The 11,475-nt window shown below is 47.3% G+C and overlaps 2 protein-coding genes and 1 non-coding gene across 3 annotated transcripts; all 3 read right to left on the reverse strand.

The window, feature by feature from the left end:
• Window positions 1-338: 338 nt before the first annotated feature.
• TRNAG-CCC (transfer RNA glycine (anticodon CCC)) lies at window positions 339-409 on the reverse strand. Its single transcript has one exon. It is a non-coding gene; the product is annotated as a tRNA-Gly (tRNA).
• Window positions 410-682: 273 nt separating this feature from the next.
• Window positions 683-4,055, reverse strand: LOC123144167 (uncharacterized). Its single transcript, XM_044563214.1, has 2 exons — window positions 3,428-4,055; window positions 683-1,222 (listed from the first exon to the last, which is right to left on the reverse strand). Exons 1-2 carry the CDS (start codon window positions 3,700-3,702, stop codon window positions 856-858), a joined length of 642 nt encoding a protein of 213 aa, XP_044419149.1. The 5' UTR covers window positions 3,703-4,055; the 3' UTR covers window positions 683-855.
• Window positions 4,056-4,332: 277 nt separating this feature from the next.
• On the reverse strand, window positions 4,333-10,135 carry LOC123144165 (phosphatidylinositol/phosphatidylcholine transfer protein SFH2). The gene is made up of 11 exons (XM_044563213.1): window positions 9,799-10,135; window positions 9,693-9,721; window positions 7,995-8,078; window positions 7,843-7,896; window positions 7,602-7,679; window positions 6,502-6,555; window positions 6,128-6,187; window positions 5,949-6,044; window positions 5,298-5,399; window positions 5,122-5,202; window positions 4,333-4,922 (listed from the first exon to the last, which is right to left on the reverse strand). Exons 1-11 carry the CDS (start codon window positions 9,851-9,853, stop codon window positions 4,632-4,634), a joined length of 984 nt encoding a protein of 327 aa, XP_044419148.1. The 5' UTR covers window positions 9,854-10,135; the 3' UTR covers window positions 4,333-4,631.
• Between the last annotated feature and the right edge of the window lie 1,340 nt (window positions 10,136-11,475).

The raw sequence follows: 11,475 nt of genomic DNA on the forward strand, positions 1-11,475 counted from the left end.
TAAGGTTCTCTTTTACATAGTAGATAGCTCTACTTGACATGATATTAACCTTCGTAAGCAAAAAAGGGGACAAACATTCTTAATTTGAGAAGTTTCTCACTGGTGGCAAGGGGGAAAAGAATGTAGGAGGGATCTTGTTGTGCACTCGAAGCAAATTGGATAGAGAAAATGGAAGATGAAAAAATTGTTAAATTGTACAATGGAGGGGGAAAAGGCAAAAGAGAAAATGGAAGACGAAAAAATTGTTAAATTGTACAATGGAGGGGGAAAAAGCAAAAGAGAAAATGAAAAAATTGTTAAATTGTACAGTGAAGGGAAATAAAAGCAAAAGTTTGTGCTGCGCATCCAGGGAATCGAACCCTGGTCAGTACCGTGGGAGGGTACTATGATACCACTACACCAGATGCGCTTCTTGTTTAGCATCCCACAAGAATGCCTAATATAATATAATCAGTAGCAGAGAAGACGTGAACGGAAATTATACCAGGATCATAATACGCTAGTCCCTCCATTGCTTTGGAGGATCGCTTCCAAAACCATCTGACCATCCATAGGGACTAGCCTCCTGGGCCCTCGCGCTATCACCGTATAATCCATCTTGTGAGAGAAAGCCTAAGCTGATCGAGTCCTTGCATGTTTTTGTTCGATTACTGACACCATAAGCGAAGCTTCATGCCCCGTCTGATACAGTAATAACATCGTCAAGCGATGTGATACCACGTAAAGCATATATTAATTCCAGAGTTATACTAGTATTACACAGGAATTCTTAGGTATGCTTGCCCCTTGGCATGGACAGGCAGAAACAAACATGGGACATTTTTCCTGTCGTCCCTCACAGTAGGCTTGATGAGATTATTCGCTGTGGCGCCTCAGTTTACCTTCTTTCAGCCGCCGGAACAGAGTGCTCTTCTTCATACCCAAAGCCTCGGCTAGCTCTCGAATCGTCATGCGGCCATCCAGGGGTAGCCCACGTACAGCTTTAGGGCCAAGCTCCACCCGCCTGCGGCCGCAGTTCTTAGGCTTCTTGCTCACCACGGCATGTATTCCACCACCGCGGCGCCCGATCATCCATATGCGCTGCACGACCCTCACAGGCACCCGCATTTCGTCCGACACGGCTCTACTGACTCCACGCTTCATAATTCCACCGCGCGCCGTTCCTCTGTAAAAGCATGCGGTATATGTGACGGCGTCCTGCGCCTTCTGTTCGCAATCTGGTCTGTGAACAAAATGGAAGCACAAGCTAGATTACAATTACAGGCATCATATAATTCTACCAAAAGTAATTCTAGTACAGTTCATATTAACTGAGACATGTTGTGAACAATAGCAATACAGATTATTTGGGTATACAAAATCAAATAATGCGCTACGCATATTCTCTGATACTATGCAATTAATTGAGTATACAGCAGTAGCATCATGCATGGAGCATAAATGATGTGAACAATAGAAGTGCAACTATGTGAGTATGAGCCGAGATCATGGAGCATAAAATACTACACTAACGAATTGTTTCAAAGATACTAGTAACATTTTCCCTCAATTGCACCATTCAAAGTAATCTACAAACCCCTCTCTTTGTATCGTGTGCACGCCTCGTAGTGTACGTGACCACGATGCCACTCTGTATGTTGAAACCCCTTCTATCAATGCAATGATACGCTGACAATAGCATATTCGAGAAAAAAAAAGTAATCTACAAACGAGTTATTTACACAAAACCACCACAGTTGGGGCTAGGGTAACAATTTGATACCATATTTGTGCCAGGGCACAAGAAACCACCAAATTTGTGCCTAATCGATAACGCGAAGCACTGATAGTCTAATTTGTTCGCGAAAACAGCAAAACTGACAGGTAGGGCCCACCTGTTAGGACAACGTGGCATGCCTATCTGGACAATTCGCTGAGGTGGATGTAGGTCCCACCTGTCATCCTCACGCACCTTCTTCTTCCTTATTTTGGTCTCTCTCCAACCAGCCACACAGAGGACGTCATGCCCGATCCCGCAACGCGCGCCTCGCCCTGAGCAGCAGCCCCCGAGCAGCTCGCCTCTAGCCTCACCGGACTCCACCAGTGGCCATGCTCAGTCTGGACCCGCGCTTCCGGCGCCATGGCCGACCACCACGGCCGTCCCCGCCGGCAGCCCGACGCCTGACGAGCCGCCGCTTTCCCGCCATCAAGCTCATCCTCTTGTCCAGCCCACTCCGACGATGCGCGCCTCGCCCCGAGCACCACTGCCCGAGACGCTTGCCTTGCCGGCCGCCGCCAGTGCCCACGCTCAGGCTGGACCCGCGCATCCGCCGCCATGGTTGGGCACCTCGGCCGTCCCTGCCGACAGCCCGACGACCGACGAGGTGTTCCGAGCCCGGCGCCTGAAGCTGGGGGACCAAGGCACACTTATGGGAACGCTGGGAGTAACGGACCAAGCGGTGGGAGGCGAGACAGCTGCGGAGCTTGCACGCACTTAAGCTGTTCGACGGAAGGCAGAGAGCTCAGTGCAGAAATTGGGAGGCCAGTGTTGCTGGATGTATTCCTTCAAGCCAAAAACGCATGCATGCGTACGCGTCCGATGGATTGCTGGAGGGTAGCGGCTCTATTTCCGGCGAGAAAGAACACACACGCACGCGACACAGGGACACTGATTTGATGGCCACATGACAGTGCGAAGCTGGCCAGGCCGTGCGGACTGCGCGACGTGATTCCTTCGGGAGCGACGCACCAGCACGAGCTCCGCCACAGATGCCTTGTGCCCGCCCTGCCGCGGAGCTGGCCGGGTGGGGCTCCTGTCTGGACGAGGCGCCGCCGGCCCTCGCTATGTCCGTCCGGGCGGGGCTCCTGCCGGATTAACACGCCGCCCGTGTTCCCGTAGGCATAGCTCAACAGACCCGGCGACTGGCACGATCGGGATTGGGAAAAACGAAAGAGTTCACCAAGTGTTCAGCCGTCCATAAGCTGCTCGATGGAATGCCTCGTAGAAAAGATACGTGAAGATGATGAACGTCTAGTCATTGACAGGTGGGGCCCGTGTCTCATTTGCCACATCAGTTGGTCAATTTTTTTGTCTTCGCCATGTCAGCCCGACAAGTAGGCCCAGCCGGTCAGAACGGTTGTTTTCGCAAGTAAATTCGACAATCAGTGCTCCGCGTTATCGGTTAGGCGCAAAGTTGATGGTTTCTTGTGCCCTGTCATAAATGTGGTACCAAATTGTTACCCTAGCCCCAACTGTGATGGTTTTGCGTAAATAACTCTCTACAAACAGAACTCTGATTTTACGAAGAAATCATGAAGGAGACGGACATATATGGCATGCACAACTAAACAGATGTGCACAAACCCTAACTGAAAGTGTGAACTATATATTCTTGGTCTATTCAACGTCCGGCAATGGAGCACAACTGCAAGAACATGAACAACTTACTCAGTCGAAGCCTCGGCCGCTGCCGCCCGCATCACCTCCACCGCCTCTGCCGTTGCCGCCGGCGTCCGAGTGAACTCCTCCACCGCCCCCTGCGTGGTAGCCGTGGATGTCCGAGCGAGTGCCTCCGTGGCTGGCAAAGTCTCCATGGTGGTCCGCACATTGTCCGTCCGCCCCATCTCCTCTATGGCCGGTGGCATCGGCTCGTCCGTACTCTTGTATCTCCTCACACTCCCAGAGTCCCAATGGATGGGTTGATTCAGATCGAATAGAGCCATCGTTTCGGACGGCTAGGTTTTTCGAAGAAGAAGAAGAAGAAGGGAGATTAACTGGCGCGGGGCGCGATGGAGCTTGCATTGCATGAGGGATCGGAGACCCATGCGACCAAGCGCTTCTAGCGAGAGTTTTTTTTTTATGGGTCTAGCGATAGATTTTAATGAAGAAGGGCAGGCGTGGCCAGGCCGGAATGGCCGGGCTTCCTCGGTCTCCGGCTCCGGGTAGAAAAACGGCCTGAGCTCTGGAAGAAAAAAAACTGAGACGCCTACCATACCGGGACGGTGGGGGGATCGTCGAAGATGGTTACTCTACATCTGGACCTCACCCGTTTGTTGCTGCCAAAGCGGTTTTCCCCTTTGCCACGCACGCACGCATACGTTCCCGTTCCCGTCCAAGCCAATCGCCCCGCGCTCCGACGCACATCGCCGACGACGCGCGCGGAGCCATCTGCAGAGACCGTCGCCGCCGGACGGGGCTGCTGGTCAGGCACGCACCCGGAGAGCAAGCGGGCTCAGAACCGGGCGCGAGCCCGCCACGGCGTTGCTCCGCCACTACTGCTTCGTGCTAGGTCCCATCCTATCCTACTCGTCCTCCCACCTCATGTTTGCAGAACTGTGCTGAAGCTTACAAGCTGTCATAATAAACATCCATCATCCATGGATCTTGTTATAGTGCCAGTTTAACATATGCAGGTTCTATGCTAATGGATATACACTGTCCGGTTCATCTCTTCCAGCTACGACCCCAAGCCGGCATCACCCTATGCATCACGGAGGAAACGCCGAAGCCTTCGCTACTATATCCCCCCCAGCCGATCGGGGGGATCCAACCAACATGGACAAGTAAAATCATGGATTTCATCGGAGGTCGCTCGCATTGGTTAAGGAAGGTGCTCCGCATGCAGATGGCCACCATCTTCGGTGGCGCGGCATCAGACCTTGTGCCCGTTGGTCGACCCGTTCTGCTCCCCCATCTTGTGGAACTCGGCCTGGATCACCTCGACGATCTTCGCGTCGTTTGGGTCAGGCTCCGGGATGCTGACATGCAATGATCCCATCTTGAGGAGCTCCTTGTGCGACGATTGCTGATTGGTGAGCTCGTAGAGCTCTTTGTGGAAAGGATGGTCAGGGGAGAAGCAATCGTCGGCGTTGGAAGATGAATGCTTGGATGAGCCTGATCCCTCTCGTCGGCAGAAATGGGGGAGAGCTGAGTAGTCCATAATCTACACAATTTTGAGCAAGGGGACTTGTCACTAACTTTGGATGTCAGAGAGAATAAATGCTACACAAAGGTAATGTTTTCTTCTCCACCACCATATTGGTGGTACCTATATTTGCAGTAGTAGTAATGTTACTCAGCGGTTAAGAATCTATGCAAAGACAACAATACGAGAGAGTAACAAAATAATAACTAAAAAATACCTTCAGAAGTTCATCTCTCCCACAACCACTCAAAACTTTAACCTTCTTTTTTGTCCTCTCCTGCAATAGGGGCTTCACAACCTACCAGTATGCTCAAATGAAATGACAGTTAGCATTCACTACAAAATTTGCTGATACAATCTGAGGACGGGCCTTTTATGGAAAAATCATTGTACCTTCCAGCATGCAGAGAATATATATGGAACATTAACTATGTAATATGTCTCTGACTTTTCAGGGTAGTTCAGATCATCAACAGTTGATATTGAACTCAGCATCTGTAATCCAAACAACAGCAAAAATGTCACGCTAGCTCACCATAACACATAAGCAACACAAGTAATGAGCACTCTGCAATTTTATCAGAAAAATAAATATTATGGCACAAAAATGTCACGCTAGATCATCAACAGTTGATATTGAACTCAGCATCTGTAATCCAAACAACAGCAAAAATGTCACGCTAGCTCACCATAACACATAAGCAACACAAGTAATGAGCACTCTGCAATTTTATCAGAAAAATAAATATTATGGCACAAAAACAACAACTGGTCCTGTAATATTAGTATTAACATTTATGTTAGTTTTTTATGCTAGACTGTGTTGACCTCTACGGTAGACAGGTAAACATCCAAGATTTAAGAGTAATTCCTCTAAAAATTTAACGTGGTAAGGTAAAACCTGAGTACCAGTGTGGTCATATCCCTTGATGTATTAAAACATGCTTATTTCAGCAGCATTTAAGTCCATTCATGTATAGGACAAGGATAATGTTATACTTGCTCGGAGAAGAAAACCATTTTGAGAAGACTAATAATATGTACCTTCATTTGGCTCAGTGCTGACAACTTTAAACCAGTCATGTCGAGCACTTTAACGCAAGTGGTGATCGGGCGTCCAAACTTTTCCGTCAACATGGGCTAAGTGTGATGTGAACAAACATAAGAAGAAGGATATGTGTTAACATAAAAATTAAGATTTGAGCATCTAGCTCGACACTTACCAAAATTATGCGATCACGGTATTCGTTAATCTGAATATGAGATTGCACATAGTAGTGCACCTGAAAAGGAAACAGATCAACTTCAGTTGACAAAATGTGGAAATGGTACTCCAGAACTAGCATAAGTTGGTTCATTAGTTGATCCCATAAAAGAGGTACCATTACTTCAATAACAAGGTATTGGCAGTAAGATATAACTATGTCAACCACTAAACAGGGATCATATCATTTTAATACCCAACAAATATACTTAAGTTACATGAACCTCAAAACGGTATCTAGTATACACTACGGAAGGTGAAAACTATCAAGTTTCATAGTTTTTGTCGTAGTCTACGTAACAAATACGGAGTAGTAAGCATCTGAGAAAGTACCGAAGCTTTGTCATATGTGCTCTGACCAACACCAATGCCAAAAACTGGAAGACCCTGCCAACAAGAGAAAACAAAATCAAAACAAATTATTAGGAGTCTAAAACTCAACTAAATCTTTTCTTTACTACTCCCTCCGTCCCATAATATAAGAGTGTTTTTGACACATAGTATTACAAAGATCTAAATTGGTGGCGGTTCGTTCATATTACTTAAAAATTGCCGCAGTTGTCAACCACTCTATGCAGTACATATGGTTGATTGGGCTTAGATTTTGAGATAAACTATTTTATACGAGCTCAAGGACTGGTGGCACAAGCATTTAAACAACTGATGATGTATAATAAATCTGTAGCAACGTACAAGCATTTAGCTGGGTTAATTAACAACCACACTACCAGTATTTTTTGGTGGGCTAGCTAAAAAAACATTGATGGGTACAGACTTGGGTAACAGATAGCAAGCAACAACATAAGTAATTCATGAAATTGCAGAACCATTCCGTGAAAGGGCCAATAACTCTTTGATGGTGTGTTACAAGAAGTCAAAGAACATTATCTGATGTTGTCCTACAGGATGACACATTTAGTGGGAACAGTCAATGACACAGAAATAAATGAGGAACATGCCCTAACCTCCAGCATGCCTTAATAATAAAGGAATATTAAGCCAGCAGCAATAATCACAGCTTCAAGCAAGAGATATCCTAAAGCGCTATGCTTTATTTTTGAACTTAACCATACCTAAGCTTATGTCATAGTTTGCTAAACACTAACAGTCCCTTGGGCTCTTCCTAGCTAGAAGGTCCGTCACAACTCACAACTTTGCAGCTCTGACTGGGACAACATTCTATGGAAGATTGCAGATCAACAAAAATAAACATTAACCTCTTCAATTCTGCCAACTTTGTTCAGTACTATCTGTTCATTTGTCAATAAAAATAATTTGATTAACCGGTAGATGTGACCTAGAACACTAACAGCTAAAGGGTGTGCCCATTTTCTTGCACACAAATATGCATGGAAACAAGTAGTTGCATCATGAATTCATGATCAATTATTCAGGATAAGAAACATATTACTAGTGTTAGTAGATAACTATACCTCCTTGGTGTATCCTGAGAGTCCAACAAGTTGTGAATCACGTATTGATCTGTATAAATCTACTGGGAGTATAGGTCTCTGTACATGTCCAATGTAGTAAGAGATTAGTGATTAACAGAATACATGAAATAAGATATTAGCAACAAGAGCTTGAAATTGTATACGGACAAGAGATTCTGCCATGCTAGTAACATCTTAGTACCTAACAGGATTATTATTATAACCCATAAGGATTACTCACCTCCAATACACTATCAATTTCATTTTCAATCCTCCAATTCAAAGAATCTACAAGCTGCAGAAACAATATTCAAACCCAATTAAGCAGTTAATAACCTTAAGAATATAATTTATCTGTTCCTTTATTGGATAAGAAAATATGAGAAAGACTACCATTTTATGAGCCTTGGAAACATTCCATTCTCTAGCCTTGAGAAAGCGCAACATTGTTTCTCTAGGGTGGCCTTGGTGCACATTCTGAAATAAACAAGATACGTTTACAAACCTCCGCAACCACTGATAAAAGTGATATATTCCAAATATTTAAATAGCTGCAGATGCATGAAATTCTGATCTGCGATTCATCTGATTATGGTTTATGAAACTAATAACTTCCAAAATAATTCTTCTATGAACCAAAATATTTTTTACTGTAACATAACATGTCGACAGTCATTTGTGATTGGGGTCCACCAATGAAAATCATAAAAATCTAAGGCTAGAATTAAACTTTCCAGATAGAGATAGAAATGGTCATTTACTGATTTCTGCCCCACTAGTGGTAGCTATTTTCTTGCAATACAACAGTAGCCAGAAAGGGCTACAAAAAAAGAATATTACTCAAGGTTGGTTTATTTGACCACTCAAATTTATTAACATTTGATGAGCCTTCAATGACCAAAAGAAAGAAAATACAAAGACAAATAGTAATATCTATATCACCTTTGATGATTATACCAATTACTGGTGTAGTAGTTACATGTACTACTAAAAGTAACAGTATATGTTCTTGCAGGGCCAATTATGTATGGATACCATGGTTTTGGTCTTATTTTCACTTCATTGGAAAATAACTAGTGTTAAAAAAAATCCAAAAAATGTTAAATTACTAGGGGTAAATAGCAAAGTGGACAGGGTTGGTCAGAATCAGACATTGTTCAGTTGAATCCGACACATCCATAGGTGCCGCAACAAATTGAACTGATTCTGCACTTCTGATGAGTTCTGAATTCCAATGCAGTGTTGACATCCCAATTTCACTACACTAACAATTACGCTTCAAATAAGTTGGCATTGCTTAACTTCAAGATTTAGCGCACGTGTAACATGTTTCCTCTTAATTTTATAGACATTTAATTAAATGGTAGCAGAAAGACATATTGAAATGCCGCGCCTTTACTGTTAACATGCATGCGTCCAGATAGTTCGGTGAACATCGGAGGTCAAAAAGGGAATAATGCCACAGCAGTCGAAACGTCGTATACAATAGGTGACTGCAGACCTGATAAGATGGCAAACGGCATGATGTTTTGGCGAGTATATCCACATTAACTCAGCTCACTTAGTAGACCTGAGAACAGCAAAACGCCACCATCCATCGGCTGCATAAAACAGGATGATCGCCACCAACGAACGCCAACCCATGCAATCATAATTGGACGTCATCGAACATGCAATGTCGGTACACTAGACAGCTAAAGCGCCACTATACCCTCGCCTCACCAACCCATAGGAAGTGCACCAGCTTCGCTTGCCGCCTATTCGGCCATGGATGATGGATCAAGCACCACTCTCCAAACACACCGCCCACCTGACAACTCATGGCTGACAAGATCATACCTCTAGCATGTGTCATTAACCAAGAGAGGCTCAGAGATAGCCCATTTTGCAGTAAAAGATTTAGGACATCCCAAGCTTTAGAAGAATACGCGGAGTAGTTCACTCCCCCCCGCACCGAATCAGATCAAATCTGTAGGGCACCGAGAATAGCTAATCTAGGCCATGATCCAGTGACAAGAGCTACGAGAATCCATAAGAATGAGTAGCAAGATCCAAGATTTGGCCACAGGTGCATGCAGGCCAGATCCGTACCTGGAACGTCCTCCTCAGCGGCGCGTCCACTGCAAGCAAAGAACCAGATCACGTCAGGGCGCCGCAACAATCGCGAAAAGAACTGGGCGAGAGTAGACGCACGCACCTTGATCCATGAGGATGCCGAGCTGCCTGACGGCGTCCTCGGCGGCGGCCCCCATTGCGCGCCGCCGCGGGAGGGGGCGGCCGGGGAGCTCGAGAGATCGGCGGGCCCGATCCGGTGGCCGGATGGAGGGGAGGGACTCGGGCGATTGGAAGGTGGCTCCGAGTTCTTGGTGGCGTCCTGTGGGCGCCTTGGCTTGGACGGCCGCTTCTGGTTTATGGGTGTGTGCTGCCGCTCGTCGTCTGTCGCGGTGATTGTCTGCTTGCCTGAATGAATGCTCCTGCGGATGCTCGGTGCGCGAGGGGGAAGCGTACGTCACACTGCTAGTAAACTCGACTTTTGGGGGAAGAGAGTGGGAGACAGCGAAGGAAATAAAAAGTCAATGTATGTGGACTGCGTTCTGGACGGCGCACCGCGAACTACGAACATTTCGCGCAAGAGCAACTCTAATGGATGATGTATTTCAGAGTAGACTACGTATTTTAGGGCATCTTAGATGACGTATTTTAGGGCATCTTCAACGTCAACTCTTAAATTATCCGCAATCGTTCGGATCAGACTTGTTTTGCCATCCAACACGGTCGTATATCGGTCCGTTCGACGGCCTAGACGTGTTTTTTCCCGCAAACGGCAGACAAACTGGGGGACCTTGCGGGCGTCCGGACTACTGCCACGTTCGCGTCTGACTAGCCTGGCCCACCAAATAACCCCACCCGCCTCTTCTTCGCTTTCCTTCCGATGCACGCACCACTTCCCGCACCGCATCAATGCCAGCTCAGAGCATGCAGCGGCCGGCATTGATGCCACATGATGTGGTCGGACGGGAGGGCGGCGCTGACCGACGCGACCTCTCGTAAGACGCCGCTTCAATGCGGACGCAACTTCCCGAGGAACCAGCTCCGGCCGTTGCGCCGCATTGAAGCGGTTGACCGTCCATTCGCATGACCTGGGCGAGGCTTTATAAGCCGTGCTCCGGCGCCCTCCACATCTCGCACTCACTGCGTCGCTCTGCACGTCCTCGTCCTCACCACCCCTCTTCCTCCACAACTCCCGCGATGGGCAAGTCGTGGGCCTCGGCGCCGGAAGGCGGCGACTCCGGAACGTGCTCCGGATGTTCGTGGCGACGTCGTCCTCATTAGCGGCCGGCTCCTCGACGAAGGAGGAGATCGTCATCTCCTTTGGTGACGAGGACCAGCCGCCACCACAACAGTCGGCGATGTGGGGTGCGGTCTACGCCGTGACTAACGATGAGTACGAGCAGCAGATGGAGGTCATCGCTCCGTCCTCCATGTTAACGGCCCGGCGACACCACCAGAGACGCTCCTCCATGTCAAACCGGAGCCCACGCCCCTCCCTGCTCTCCCCCACGCAACCATGGCGTCCAAATCGGACGCCGCATGAAGGAGGAGCCCCTCTCTCCGCCACCCTGACACGTCAAGGAGGAGCGTCTCTCGGCGCGTGAAGAAGGAGCGGCGCTCTCCCACGCCCCCAAGACTCCATGGGTGTTAGAATACCTTGTGCGCTATCAAACGTCACAACGTAACTGGGTGATTATAAAGATACTCTACAGGTATCTCCGAAGGTGTTTGTTAGGTTGGCATAGACCAAGATTAGGATTTGTCACTCCGAGTATCGGAAAGGTATCTCTAGGCCCTCTCGGTAATGCACGTCATAATAAGC

Source organism: Triticum aestivum, chromosome 6D (assembly GCF_018294505.1).
Source record: "Triticum aestivum cultivar Chinese Spring chromosome 6D, IWGSC CS RefSeq v2.1, whole genome shotgun sequence".
NCBI classification, from domain to species: Eukaryota; Viridiplantae; Streptophyta; class Magnoliopsida; order Poales; family Poaceae; genus Triticum; species Triticum aestivum.